Below are 14,132 nucleotides of genomic sequence, written 5' to 3' on the forward strand. Positions count from 1 at the left end.
ATTGGGCATTTTGGTTGGTCAAAATTCTGGAGTACAATATATACCTTCCTGTTTCCACACTTCCCGGCGGTAACGGGAGCCAGGTAAGAGGGTTTCCGATAGCACTTCTTGCTCTTGACAAGCAACATGTCTTGGTATACATAGTGTAGGTAAGTATTATACGACTTGTCTGGATGAGGAGCCCACCGTAAGACGACAAAGGACGACAAAAGACGACAAAAGACAACAAAGAGAAAACGGTTTATACTTGTAGATTGCTCATGTACCTATGCCCATCGATGTGCTGCGAAATTCTCTCAATCATGTTTTCCGGAGGGCGCATGTGGATGCGAGGTGCGGGTGGTGAACCCCGCCGCCTCCACCGGTCTTGTGTATACGGCTTGAGTATACGGCTCGAGTACGGCTTGAGGATAAGTACAATGCCAAAAACCGCGGTAGATACAACACGACGAGGTCTTGGGTCAATAACCTGTCTTTGGCCTGCTTTGACTCCTTCCCCCTCTCCTTCTCCCTCTCCTTCTCCCTCTTCTTCTCTTGTAAAAGTAAAGAGTGAAACCAATCAAGTCACTTCGCATTAAAGTCGACAACATGGTCCAAGTCGAGCCCTTCGAAGTCGAGCAATGGATGGACCGCTATGAGACCACGCCCGGTGTTATCAACATCGCCGAGACGTGCTGTGCCTCCGTCTCGCTTGACGGTCTTGTGCGCATGTGCGAAGACAAGGACGCACCGGGGCCTCTCTCACTCTCGAACAAATTGACCTACGGCGCCATCCTCGGCTCGGAGACGCTTCGTCAGCGCATCGCAGCTCTCCACGACCGGGCGTCCGACGTCGAACCGCTCCCGAGCGAGCACGTCCTGGTCACCCAGGGGGCCATTGGCGCGAACTTCCTTACACTGTACACCCTGGTGGGACCGGGCGACCATGTCATTTGCGTGTATCCCACCTACCAGCAGCTGTATGCCGTTCCCAAGAGCCTCGGGGCGGAGGTGTCCCTGTGGAAGTTGAAGGCGGAAAGGGGGTATGTGCCGGACGTCAGCGAGCTGGGAGGGCTCGTCAAGGACAACACCAAAGTACTGTACAACCGCCCAGTTCGCTCCTCCAACTCTGATCAACCACCGAGGCTGACAGGACACCCAGATGATCATCCTCAACAATCCCAATAACCCCACGGGCAGCACCATTCCCGAGTCCGTCCTCTCGCAGATTGTCGCCTTCGCAAGAGAGCGAGGCATCATCATCTTGTGCGACGAGGTCTACAGCCCGCTATACCACTCCCTCCCCGAGGGGCAAGAAGCACCTCCCTCCGTCCTCGCCTTCGGCTACTCCAAGACCATCGCCACGGGCTCCATGTCCAAGTCCTTCTCCCTCGCCGGCATCCGCATCGGCTGGGTCGCCTCCCGCGACCGGGCCATCATCGGCGCCGTGGCCGCCGCGCGCGATTACACCACCATCAGCGTGTCGCAGCTCGACGACCAGGTCGCCAGCTACGCGCTCTCCGAACCCGTCCTGCGCCCGCTGCTGGCGCGGAATCTGGAGCTCGCGAGGACCAACCTGGGCTTGCTGACCGCCTTTGTAGACAAATACGCCCGGGTCTGCTCGTGGGTGAAGCCGACAGCGGGGACGACCGCACTGGTGCAGTTTCGGAATGAGGACGGAGTGCCGGTGGATGACTCCAGCTTTGCCCTGGACATGTTGAACAAGACAAAGGTCTTGTCCGTGCCCGCCAGCACCTGCTTTGGGCTACGGACGGACTTTAAAGGGTGCGTGAGGATAGGCTACGTGTGTGAGTCTGAGGTGCTGGTGAAGGGACTAGAGGAGCTGGGTCGGTATATCGACGAGCACCTGCTGAGGAAGATTCCGAACTGAACGAATTTCAGGGGATCGACAATCGTCAAATGCTAAGATTCAGCATTACGGAGTAATCTGTATTAACACTAGAGATGTGAGATCGGAATGTGAGCATTAGGATCGCGGAGCGCACGTCCACTTCGGTCGGGGTGGTCGCCGCATAACAATCTATGACGCAGACACCCATGGCATGACTCCGTTAAGCGGCTCCTCGCTGCTGTGAATGGTGCTTCAGTTGCTCCCCGTAGCGCGGAGAGTTTCACTTGTCGCCGCGTTTCAGCCTCGGGCTCTCGATCATCCCCTCCTTCCGCCAAGGATTGCCGAGCCCCGGGCTCCACTCCAGCGTACGCAATCTACACTAGTTAGCCAAGAACAGCTTAGCCTTTCTCACACATGAGCGAGCAAAGCCCAGTCATCAAACAAGGGCGACCCCAGATTCGGCAGTCGCAAGGAGGGCGTCAGCCGAGCAAAAGCCAGACCAAAATCCCCCTTCTTGCTCAGATCTTTGTCCGCTGTGTGTCCATACACTATGTTAGTGGTGAACCGCCGCCACCAAGCCATGTGAGGCAACTTTGGACGAGTAAGCACACAGCCCTCAGCCCCATCCAGAGAGCCTCAGGCGTCACTTGTTCCGGACTATTTCCTTGTTTCTCGACCGCTTGTCTTTTCTCTTCTGCCCTCGCTCCATCCATCATTTAAGCCGCTTCAAATGTTGCGTTGTTAGTGGTGACGACTGCTTTTTTTAAACCTCATTCGGTTCTGAATCGGTAGCGGGTTCTTCGGTATTTCTTGTCTCTCACTGAAGAGCCTCCTTTGTTGATCTCGCTTCCAAGTCCTCCTGCGTTTGGTGAATATACAACCACCACCCTGGACTAGAGCACCCTTTGCACCTCGCATTTCGCATCACTTTCCCATTTACGGGGCTTGGCAGTTGCGCACTCATTCTTTTCCCGTGGTCCACTCGCCAAGCGGCTTGTCATCTCCCAGTTCACTTTACGACTGAGTACAGTCTGAACAACAGCGATCATGAGAGGATACGCCGCCGTGGCGTTCGGCGCGCTACTTGCTGGCGCCGTCCATGCCTCTGCCGGCAATGGTGTCGTCCAGTGGGACATCCGGAGGACGCAGCGGCAAGAGGAGTTACAGAGACTAAACAGGAGACTACGCAAACGGGCCAACACCGTGCTGGAGGTCATCACCAACGAGAAAATCCGAGGAGGGTACTTTGCAACTTGCAAGATCGGGACGCCAGGGCAGGACTTGACGCTTCAGCTGGATACTGGGAGTAGCGATATCTGGGTACCAGATTCCGCCGCCCAGGTTTGTCGCGAGATCGGCACCGAAGGGTGCGCTCTGGGAACTTGTATGGAGCCCCCCAAGCCGGGCTTCTTTCTGGGAGTCGAATCTCACTAACACACCTCTTAGTCGACCCCAACCGGTCTAGCTCGTTCGAGGTCATTGGCGAGGGCCTGTTCGACATCGAGTACGTGGACGGGAGCTCATCGAAGGGCGACTACTTCACAGATGTCTTTCAGATTGGCGACATCTCGGTGCAGAACATGACCATGGGGCTTGGTCTCCACACGGATATCGCATACGGACTGGTTGGCGTCGGATACGCCATCAACGAGGCGATTGTGGCCAAAACACAATCGCGCGATTCGGTTTATCCCAACCTTCCCGTGCAGATGGTCGACCAAGGCCTCATCAACACGGTCGCTTACAGCCTGTGGCTGAACGATCTTGGTAAGCGACCAACCGGTGCGGTTGCGCTGCTCATGCTTGGGACTGACCGTTCCTCTTCAGACGCGAGCTCGGGCAGCATCTTGTTTGGTGGGATCGACACCCAGAAGTACCAAGGAGAGCTGACGAGAATCGACATCTACCCTACCTCGCAGGGCGATTTCTCGTCCTTTGTGGTGGCCCTGACGTCGCTGGAGGCCCGCAGCCCTAGCGGCCAGGACACCCTCACCTCGCAAGAGTTTCCCATCCCTGTCGTGCTCGACTCGGGCACAACCCTGTCGTACCTGCCGACCGATCTGGCGACGCAGGCTTGGAAAGAAGTCGGGGCCTTCTACTCGTCGGAAGTCGGGGCCGCCGTCCTTCCCTGCGACATGGAGAACAGCAAAGGCACCTTCTCCTTCGGCTTCGCCGGCCCGGACGGGCCCCGAATCACCGTCGGCATGGACGAGCTGGTTCTCGACATGACCGATGGTCAGGCCCCGCAATTCCTGTCCGGTCCGTATAAGGGCCGAGATGTGTGCCAATTCGGCATCCAGAACTTTACCTCGGCGCCCTTCCTGCTGGGCGACTCCTTCCTGCGTTCGGCGTACGTGGTCTACGACCTAGTCAACAACCAGATCGGCATTGCCGCAACCGACTTCAACTCGACCGACAGCAACATTGTGCCGTTTCCCAGCATGGGCGCGCCCATCCCGTCGGCGACGGTGGCAGCCAACCAGAGGGAGGTCACCCGGGTTCCTACCGTAACGGAGCCTGCGTACTCGGCCAGCCAGGGGTTCATGGAGAGCGCCAGTGGGGAGAAAAGCCTCGCGCCGGACATGCCTGCGGCTTGGGGGATGGGCCAGATGCTGGTCGTGGGTGTCACGATGGCCTTGACCGCTCTTGGCTCGGGATTGTTTTTCGTATTGTGAGTTCGATTTTCGATTCACCACTGTCTGAACCTGGGACATGTAGACGGGAATCCATCTAAATGTCTTGTAATCTCTCTCTCTCTCGCTCTCTCTCTCTCTTTTTTTTTTCCTCGTTTCAGAGGCATAACTTGTCAGGTTGTGGGTGTCGATGTTGAGATCCTATGGAGTACCATTGTTACCGATCTTGCATATTTGTACTGTACAGACGTGTAGTTAGACAAGCGATTACATGTAACCAATATCCTCATGCCTGCCTAGTGTATGCATGTTGAACACCCTTTAGGGCTCCGGTGCCGAGCAATAATTACAACCTCACCGTCCCTGGTTGTCTCAGACCAGATCGCAATTCTGAAGTTCAGTGCAAGTTCGGATTGGCGCGCGGCTTGCACCGCGTGAACGTGTACTGTACATACAGTACAATGCACAAAGTAGGAAGTAATCCGTACTCAGCTACACACGCAAGAGGTAGCGTAGTTATGTACTATGTAAGGTACCTTATGTACGGATTACATACCAGGTAACGTACATACCTGAGCGGCACTTCCGCTGCGGGCCGGACCCACATTAAAATTTCGCGATTGGGATGCCGGGAAGTACGAGTTTCCACGCGAATTGCTCGGACCAGAAGATTCCCAACTTCGGAATCTTCGTGCTCTTCCCGTCATTCCTTTCAGTCCGCTGTCGTTTCCTTCAAGATGCGGGTACTACGGGCAGTGGCTGCACTTAACAGCAGCTGCGCTCTGGGTTCCAGGCAGGGAGCTCGCTATGCCGGCCTCGCATGCCGCGCTGCCCTGACTGCTCCGTCGGCGCCATGCTACAGCTCCCGGCTCAGCGGCCTGCGGCACTTCAGCAGGAGCCCGGTTTCTCGCGCCTCGAGCGCCGCGGAGGCTGCGTACGTGTTTTTACTTTCTTCTGGTTCAGCCGTGGAGATTCGGTGTGGGTGTGCGTGAGCTAACTGTTTCGACTCTCCAGGTTGAAGCAGGCCAAGGAGCTCGCCGCCGCAAACATGACCCCCGAGGCCGCCGCCGCCCGCTTGACCCCGGAGGAAGCCAAGAGGCTGGCTAGGGTCCGGAATATTGGTATTGCAGTATGTGCCGAGTTGGACCGTGTGGCGTCAGAGTGGGTGAGGACCGAGGACTGAGAAGCGCGACAGGCACACATCGACAGCGGCAAGACCACCGTGAGCGAACGCATTCTCTTCTACACCGGTCGCACCAAGGCGATCCACGAGGTCAGGGGGCGCGATGGCGTCGGTGCCAAGATGGATTCCATGGAACTCGAGAGGGAGCGGGGTATCACCATCCAGTCCGCGGCCACTTTCGCCGACTGGAAGAAGGTTGAGAACGGCGTCGAGGAGACCTACCACATCAACTTGATCGACACCCCGGGCCACATTGACTTCACCATCGAGGTCGAGCGTGCTATGAGAGTGCTGGACGGAGCTGTCATGGTCCTCTGTGCCGTCAGCGGCGTGCAGAGTCAGACCATCACGGTCGACAGGCAGATGAAGCGGTACAACGTCCCCCGCATCAGCTTTGTGAACAAGATGGATCGCATGGGCGCCAATCCGTTCAAGGCGGTCGAGATGATCAATTCGAAGCTCAAGATCCCTGCGGCCGCCGTCCAGATCCCCATCGGTTCCGAGAAGGAGTTCGAAGGCGTCGTCGACTTGATCCACATGAGGGCCATTCGCAACGACGGCCAGCGGGGTATCAACGTTAAGGTCTCCAACACGATCCCGGAGCATCTGAAGGAGCTTGCCGAGCAGAAGAGGCAAGAGCTGATCGAGAAGCTGGCCGATGTCGACGACGAGATTGCCGAGATGTTCCTCGAGGAGAAGACGCCCACTCCGGAGCAGATCAAGGCCGCCATTCGCAGGGCGACCATCGGTCTCAAGTTCACGCCCGTGCTCATGGGCTCCGCTCTTGCCGACAAGTCTATCCAGCCCATGCTGGACGCTGTCTGCGACTACCTCCCGAACCCGGGCAACGTCGAGAACGTGGCCCTCGATCGGTCGAAGAACGAAGAGCCGGTGAAGCTCCTGCCGTACAATTCGCTTCCGTTTGTTGGCCTCGCGTTCAAGCTGGAAGAGAACCCCTACGGCCAGCTTACCTACATGCGCGTCTACCAGGGGAGCCTCAAGAAGGGCCAGTATCTCTACAACGCCCGCACGGACAAGAAGGTCCGCATTCCCCGTATCGTGCGCATGCACGCGAACGAGATGGAGGACGTGAACGAGATCGGCGCCGGCGAGATCTGCGCCGTTTTCGGTGTCGAGTGCGCCTCCGGTGATACCTTTACCGATGGCCGGCTGCCGTATGGCATGAGCTCCATGTACGTGCCGGAGTCGGTCATGTCGCTTAGCATCAAGCCCAAGCGCAGCAGCGACGCCGACGCCTTCAGCAAGGCCATGAACCGCTTCATGCGTGAGGATCCCACCTTCCGCCTCCACGTCGACGAGGAGTCGGAAGAGACCATCATCAGCGGCATGGGCGAGCTCCACCTCGACATCTACGTCGAGCGCCTGCGCCGCGAGTACAAGGTCGATTGCGAGACGGGCAAGCCGCGCGTTGCCTACCGCGAGACCATCAGCAAGCGTGCCGACTTCGACTACCTCCTCAAGCGCCAGACGGGCGGCCCCGGCGATTACGCCCGCGTGGTAGGCTGGATCGAGCCCAACGCGGACAACGCCGAGGCCAACAAGTTCGAGACGCGCGTGGTCGGTGGCAACATCCCGGACAAGTACCTCGCAGCCTGCGGCAAGGGCTTCGAGGAGGCCTGCGTGAAGGGCCCGCTGCTCGGCCACAGGGTCATCGGCGCCTCGATGGTCATCACGGACGGCGCTACCCACGTTACCGACTCTAGCGATTACGCCTTCAACCTGGCCACGCAGATGGCCTTCCGCAAGGCCTTCGCCGACGCTGGTGGCACCGTGCTCGAGCCGCTCATGAAGACGACTATCACGGCCCCGGCCGAGTTCCAGGGAAACGTCCTGATGCTGATGAACAAGCGCGGCACCATCGTCGACACCGAGGTCGGCGCCGACGAGTTCACCATGGTTGCCGAGTGCAGCCTGAACGCCATGTTTGGCTTCAGCACGCACCTGCGCGCCGCGACACAGGGCAAGGGCGAGTTCAGCATGGAGTTTAGCCACTATGCCCCGGCGCCGCCACATCTCCAGTAAGTCTCAATCTGTCTCAACCCGGTGCTTTGTGTGGGAGATGGTCTTCTAACAATCTATGCAGGAAGGAGCTCATTGCCAAGTATGAGAAGGAGTTGGATGCCAAGAGGACCAAGTAATAAACCCCGACCAGGACTGTCTGTTTTCCGGGCGGTTTTCTCTTGCTTCAGTTTGGTTCCCAGTGCCTGCGCCCCTCTCCTTTCGAAGCTCGCAACAGGCTTGTGGGTCTTCGATGGTCTTTCGCCATGATTTATCAAGGCGTTAAGGGGCGTCTCGAACGTGCGCCTTCTGAGACGGTTGGCTGCAGCACCCAAGGGTAAGGTAAGAAGAGCGCGAGCTGTATGATTAGGATAGACTCATGCGTAGATGGTCATCCCTGGCACAGGCGCCAGAGAGGAACAAAAGGTGGGCGGCTTGTATTATAGTTATATATATAGCCTGGGTCGGTTGTGGTGTTACATGACCATGTATGTGTATGATACACGAACATTGCCTGTTGGTTGGTTGGAATAGGTCGCTTTAATGATAGAATGAATGAGATACCATCCCTTCTCTGTCTAACTAACAAGGTCGATGGGGCAATCCGGTATCATTAGTGGACGGGACACGTGTCAGGCCTGGAACAATGAAACGCACGACATTTATGTGTCTCTTTTTGTTTATTTTTCATTCATTTGCATGCCCTTATGCAGGTGCATGATCCAGCGGGGTATTCTAACACTTCTTTTGATAACCAACCGATAGAGGTTACACTTTCTCTCCCCCCCTCACGCCTGCCGGGCTTGGTTTTACAGACGGCGGAGAATATCCTCGACGACCTCTTCCGTCTTGGCGGTACCGCCGAGGTCGGGGCTCAGCAGCTTCCCTTCCTCCAGGTTCGCGTCCACGGCGGCGTAGATCTTGGCGGCGGCGGCCTCCTCGTTGAGGAACTCGAGCATCAGGGCGGCGCTGCGGAGGGTGGCGATGGGGTTGGCGATGCCCCGGCCCTGGATGTCCGGGGCGCTGCCGTGGCAGGGCTCGCCGATGGCGAAGCCCTCGCCCACGTTGGCGCTGGGCACGAGGCCGAGGGAGCCGACGAGGGCGGCGGCGCCGTCCGACAGGATGTCGCCGTACAGGTTGGGGGCCACGATGACGTCGTAGGCCTCGGGCTGGCGGAACAGCTTGTACACCATCGAGTCGACGATCTGCTCCTCGACGGCGACGGCGCCCTCCCGGAAGCGGGGCGCGGCCAGGGCCTCGCGGGCGGTGGAGCGGAACAGGCCGTCGGTCTGCGAGAGCACGTTGGACTTGTGCGTGATGGTGACGAGCGGGCCCTTGTGGATGCTGGGGGAGCCGGCGGCGCGGATCTTTTGGCGGCGCAGGGCGATCTCGCCGGCGATGGTGGCGATGCGGCTGCTGGCGCGCTGCGAGATGCGCTTGACCGCCTCGGCGACCTTGCCGTCCGGGGTGTCGCGCGTCGTCTCCTCCTTGACGTACAGGTCCTCGGTGTTCTCGCGCACGATGACCATGTCGATGGGCTTGGGCGCCGACACGACCGTCTTGACCGGCCGCACGTTGGCGTAGAGGTCGAGCTTCTTGCGCAGGGCCACGATGGGCGACGAGTAGCCCTTGACGGCCGTGGTGGGGGAGCTGACGGCGCCGAAGAGCGCACCGTCGCAGTCGGACTTGAGGATCGACACCGTCTCCTCGGGGAGGGCAACGCCCTGCTGCTGGAACGTCTCCCAGCCGGCCTTGAGGTCGATGAACTCGAACTTCAGGCCGAGGGAGGCGGGCAGGGCCTCGAGGATGCGCCGGCCGGCGGGGATGACCTCCTTGCCGATGCCATCGCCGGGGATGAGGCCTAAATGGAACGGGCAAGTTAGAGAAAACCAAGCGCTTCCAATTCGGGAGCGGGACGAGAGAGCGCGGTTGCTGGTCGGGCCGCCTGAGAAAGAATCCTGGATTTTACAAGCCGCTTACCGATTCTGAGAGTCCTTGCTGCCATGGTTGCGCTTCAATTGGCTTTCCACGCGAGGCGGTTGACGCAGCTGTGTTTGAAACTTTTTTGGAAAGCCGAAAGCGTTAAACACCCCATCCTTGCGCCGTCCGGGATCGGAGCTGCCTCCCCAATTGGCGGCTCTGTTGGCAGGTCAGTCGGTTACGCAATAACTACGGATTACAGATCACTTGCCAGCAGGGGTTAGGTACGTAGATTCTTAATCGGTACTATACGTACTCCGTACGTGCACTTCTTCTTTTTTTTGTCCCAGACATCCCGTCGACATCTCCTTGTGCTAACGAATTCGAATCGATGAGTTTGTGTACAAGCAGGTACCCCATTTTTTTTTTTTAGCTCCAGTGTAACCTGGAAATTGTAATTCTTATAACTAGTTAAAAAATTGCAACAACCTGTAGTTAAATAGAATTGCAAACATGCTACTCTTATTGTCTCTGAGGAAAATTCTCTTCAACCACTCGAGCCGCAGACGCCGCGCTGGAGCCTCCCAAGCTCTTCTATCTCTCGAGCCCTTGGCTCCGGCATCACCGTGAATTTTGGTCGATAACTAGTGACAGTCGCTCAAATTCGCTCTCACAAGTGGTTGCTCGGAGGGAGCAGGGCATTGGGCGAATAGCTTAGAAGTCAACGCTTCCCGAGATTCCATTTTCGGTGATGCATGCTTTCTCTTGCCACCTGTCTTTTGCTTCTTATTTTAGGATTTCCCGATTCTCCCAAGAAACAGCTAGGTAAATATCGAGAAGAAGCAATCGAACTGTGTGCACAACTTCGTCCCACAGCGGCTGTGCCCTTTCGCAGAACGCCATCTCACACAGCCAGCGGGTAAGCCGCGAATCTTACGCGCCGTCTTACGATGACTAGATGACTACTGCGGATGTGAAGGGCAGAGTGAATGGCTGTGTTCGCAGCACGCCTTCCTCAGCCCCAAATTATTGGTCTCATATTTTGGGAGCAGGGGCAAAAGGTCCCCGACTTGGACCGAGCCATCAGATTTTTGGTTGTATGCACAAAGTACGAATACTTCGCAGAGATGTGCGGTTGTGTATAAACGAAAAGCATGTACAGTAATCCGTACATAACTATGCATCAAGACATGCCGGTCCAGACAGGCCGAAAAATGGAAATAGAGGAGGATTAAGCACCTTCCGCGACTGTAGTTAGTGGATCAAAATGCGCTGATAACCAAAACCAAACCGAAGAGGACACGATGAGCAGAGCTTTCGCGTAAAATGCTGTCGTGGCTTTTATTCAATCGTCCGTACTTCAATTGACAGTTGTGTCATTGGCATAAGGGTACGGGACTGAGCCACGGCATCCCTGCGTGTGGGCCTACGCCCTCCCCTGTAAATCTCCAGCTTTCATCCCAAGTCTCGGAGGCGGCAAGGTTCGGCCCACCTTTGCCTGTTGCCGGGCCTCTGAAACGTAGCTCTCAAGCTTGGAGCTTCTCCTGACGGGCCAACACCATCGAAGCGGCCTCTTAATCTTCCCAATGGGGGATATTACCTCCGTTGAATGATGTTCGTAACATTTTGATGCAGGACTGGGCGTCCTGCATCAATACGCTACACTTCACTACAAAAACACAGTAGCGTCGGGGTTTCACGCACTCTCGGGTTCGTCCGAGAGGGCTCCGCATCAAGCCCCTGAAGCCCGGCCCATGCCCGAATTGTTTCTTCTAAATTTGAGACCTCTCTCATTTTTTTACAGGTGGCACCGCGAGCGCCGAGCTTCCATCACGCGTCTGTAGCCTCTTTTCCCCCTTTCCCCTTTCAGCTTCTCGCCGATCTGTCCTCTGCGGTGCACTCCCAAAGCATCGCTTCCAGGCCTGCAAGCTCACTCACACTTAAAAATCCGGAAGCAACCCGCACGAACCTCGCTCCCATTGGCCGCACCCACCAGAAGACGGGAAGCTCGGGCTCCGGAAGCTCCAACGCGTGTGGCCTCTGACGCGAAGCCCAACCGGCGTGGGTTCCAAATACTACACTACCAGAGTCTTGACCTCCCTTCGCGCCTGCCCAGTCTCGACACAGACCACCATTTGAACCCAACACCCGTCGCAATCTTCCCCGCAGACCGATCGTCTTCACCGATATACATAGCCTATTTCTGGCTTGCATAGGTGGCAACGCGAAAGCTTCGGTCGCGCTTGCTTCGACAACCGCAGCCATGAGCGCAGTCAAGAACCTCCGCGCCATGTTCGAGCAGAAGGGGGAAGCGAGCCCCCCAGATAGAGGCAGGTCGCCTAGTGTCCCTCACGGTTAAGGCAGTCTGCCTTTCCGGCTCCAATGTGCGGTGCCTCGCTAGTGCAGTGTCACTGCTAGTGTTATATACATACGCGCTTCGCACGCCATGTGTATCCGCACCAGTTTGGTAGCTAACATCGACCCCAGCCTCCGGTAGCGACTCCCCTCGACCTCTTTCCAAGATCCGGACCAGTTTTGTCGCGGTCGAGAAGGACGGTAGAGTCGGCCTGACGCGCGAGGGGAGTCAGGACTCCATATCCGCTCTCCGGAAGCGCAGCGGCGACAGCAACGTCACAACGCCTACTACTGGCGCTGAGAAGCAGAATCCCTTCGACCTCCTTGCCAAATCGCCCGCCAAGATGGGCGTCCAGACCCAATCGATCGCCGGATCCCCACGACCGAATGCGGGAGCTAGCAACGTCTCACCGCTCGCTCCAGCGGCGGAGATTTCGAAGTCTGGCTCTCCGCCCGTCGCCGCCTCAGAGTCAACAGCGACACAGACGAACGGCTCAGAAGAGGCGGCCCAGGCCGACAAGGCCGCAACGTCACGGGCGGAGCTATCAAATGGGGCAGGAAGCGAGAAAGAACCCCACAAGAAGGCGACTAAGAACACCAGGGAAGGCAGTGCCACCCGCTCCGCGAAAGCAACACCGAAGCCTCTGGCAGCCACTTCGGCAAACAGGTCAACAGCAAAGCCGGAAAAGTCCCCTAAGGCCCCAGCAACCCCTGTCGCGGCGTCGAGCCAGACCCCGGCTGCGAAGAAGACACCCGAGAGAAAGGCACAGGCATCCGAGCAGACAGCGACGCCACGAGGAACTCCTGCTTCGAAGCCTTCCGGTCCTGCTTCGGCGAAGCGGCCAGCGCCGCTTCAGTCGTCCCCGGCGAGCACTGGCTTCGTCAAGCCAAAGGTCAAGTCGCCGACTCGCCCTGTCAAGCTTCCCCCGAGCCTGACCACGCACACTGCCGCATCTGTATCCAGAGTCAACGCCTCCCGCCAGTCCCTTTCCAGGACGAGCGGCGCCAACCTCCCGACCGAAGTTCGCGGGCGCCCGGCTAGTAGGGCGAGCGCCTCCACGGCCGCTAGCGCGCCGAACAAGTCAACCTCGACGGGAGGTCTCAAGAGGCAGAGCTCGACCATCGGCCGGCCTCGGCCGAGCTTGGGCCCGCCCCCGAAACAGCCTGCCAAGGACCATCCGCCGACGAAGAGGGAGAAGGAGGTCGACCAGAGCTTCCTCGAGCGCATGATGCGCCCTACGGCCTCGTCGGCATCCAAGGTGGCCACCAAAGTGCACGGCACGCCGCCTCGGAAGGCAGCGGCGGCGCCCAAGAAGACGTCGACGGCGAAGCCCGCGAAGAAGGCTGTGTCCAAGCCCGCAGATGCCGACTCGTCCTCGCCCGGCGACCAAGCAGCCACCGCGGCTGCCGCCGCTGTCGAACATGCTCCGGCGACTGAAGAGACGGCCGAGGAGGTCAAGGCTGCCGAGGGCGAGGTTAGCTCCCATGTCGGTGCTGGTGAAGAGAACTCAGCTCAAGAGGTGGCGACTGCGACGGAGCAAGGTGAGGCGGCGGAGGAGGTCGCCCCCGCCGCAGCCCAGGTGGAGGAGGATAAGGCTGCGCAGCCCCAGGACACCGAGGCGGCGGCTGCTGATGAGAATCAGGTTGCCAAGGAGCCCGAGGCCGAGCTAGCGGCTGTCGCCGAGGAACCGGCCAACGCTGACCCTGCGGACGAGGTGGCGGCTGCCGCTCCAGAGGGGAAAGCAGCTGCCTCTTCTGCGGGAGATGCGGAGCCAGCGGCGGCTGAAAAGCAAAACCCCCCCGAGACGGCGGCTGCGTAGGTGAAACATCGGTCTCAGCCAGTCAGTCCTACAGGCTGCCAGTGGCAGGCTAGAACTCACTTTCTTGGGTTTTATTTTCCCCTTTTCTATCTCCTTTTTTGTGTGTTGATTTTGCAGCGTTCCGTAGCCTTTTTTTTATTTAATTCCTCTCTTCGTTCCGCTTCACTAGGGGGGGCATAGCGTTTGTTGAAGGGACGAAATCCATGATACCTGGTGGGAAAATGACAGGTTTTGTAAGCAGGGAGTTGGCGAGGGAGCATGTAAGGTAGAATAGCTGGCCACCAGGCAGGCGTTTGAGCGTTCGAGGAATTGAAATTTTGTCCACAAGAAACGACTCTAAAAATTGAAGAGATATATGGTACATTCGGCTG

At 57.9% G+C, this 14,132-nt stretch overlaps 4 protein-coding genes across 4 annotated transcripts; 3 read left to right on the forward strand and 1 right to left on the reverse strand.

The window, feature by feature from the left end:
- Positions 1 to 423: 423 nt before the first annotated feature.
- Positions 424 to 2,031, forward strand: P884DRAFT_237342 (pyridoxal phosphate-dependent transferase). Its single transcript, XM_069440033.1, has 2 exons — positions 424 to 1,074; positions 1,142 to 2,031. The coding sequence occupies exons 1-2, from the start codon at positions 589 to 591 to the stop codon at positions 1,868 to 1,870; spliced, it is 1,215 nt and encodes a 404-aa protein (XP_069300710.1). The 5' UTR covers positions 424 to 588; the 3' UTR covers positions 1,871 to 2,031.
- An 847-nt stretch (positions 2,032 to 2,878) lies between these two features.
- On the forward strand, positions 2,879 to 4,506 carry P884DRAFT_275228 (aspartic peptidase domain-containing protein; the record flags this gene model as incomplete). Its single annotated transcript, XM_069442823.1, has 3 exons — positions 2,879 to 3,215; positions 3,278 to 3,598; positions 3,659 to 4,506. 3 exons carry the CDS (start codon positions 2,879 to 2,881, stop codon positions 4,504 to 4,506), a joined length of 1,506 nt encoding a protein of 501 aa, XP_069300711.1.
- A 612-nt stretch (positions 4,507 to 5,118) lies between these two features.
- P884DRAFT_255718 (P-loop containing nucleoside triphosphate hydrolase protein) lies at positions 5,119 to 8,236 on the forward strand. The gene is made up of 4 exons (XM_069441012.1): positions 5,119 to 5,398; positions 5,479 to 5,593; positions 5,660 to 7,686; positions 7,752 to 8,236. The coding sequence occupies exons 1-4, from the start codon at positions 5,202 to 5,204 to the stop codon at positions 7,804 to 7,806; spliced, it is 2,394 nt and encodes a 797-aa protein (XP_069300712.1). The 5' UTR covers positions 5,119 to 5,201; the 3' UTR covers positions 7,807 to 8,236.
- Positions 8,237 to 8,475: 239 nt separating this feature from the next.
- Positions 8,476 to 9,671, reverse strand: P884DRAFT_275230 (uncharacterized protein; the record flags this gene model as incomplete). The annotated part of the gene is made up of 2 exons (XM_069442824.1): positions 8,476 to 9,527; positions 9,647 to 9,671. 2 exons carry the CDS (start codon positions 9,669 to 9,671, stop codon positions 8,476 to 8,478), a joined length of 1,077 nt encoding a protein of 358 aa, XP_069300713.1.
- Positions 9,672 to 14,132: the final 4,461 nt, after the last annotated feature.

The sequence above is a fragment of the Thermothelomyces heterothallicus genome (assembly GCF_042370625.1).
Source record: "Thermothelomyces heterothallicus CBS 202.75 unplaced genomic scaffold P884_scaffold_3, whole genome shotgun sequence".
In the NCBI taxonomy this organism is placed as follows: domain Eukaryota; kingdom Fungi; phylum Ascomycota; class Sordariomycetes; order Sordariales; family Chaetomiaceae; genus Thermothelomyces; species Thermothelomyces heterothallicus.

Coding starts and splice junctions, on each gene's coding strand:
- P884DRAFT_237342 (XM_069440033.1), top strand. CDS start 589: ATGGTCCAAGTCGAGCCCTTCGAAGTCGAGCAATGGATGGACCGCTAT. Junction 1,075..1,141: donor TCGTCAAGGACAACACCAAA/GTACTGTACAAC, acceptor CAGGACACCCAG/ATGATCATCCTCAACAATCC.
- P884DRAFT_255718 (XM_069441012.1), top strand. CDS start 5,202: ATGCGGGTACTACGGGCAGTGGCTGCACTTAACAGCAGCTGCGCTCTG. Junction 5,594..5,659: donor TCCGGAATATTGGTATTGCA/GTATGTGCCGAG, acceptor GAAGCGCGACAG/GCACACATCGACAGCGGCAA. Junction 7,687..7,751: donor CCGGCGCCGCCACATCTCCA/GTAAGTCTCAAT, acceptor CAATCTATGCAG/GAAGGAGCTCATTGCCAAGT.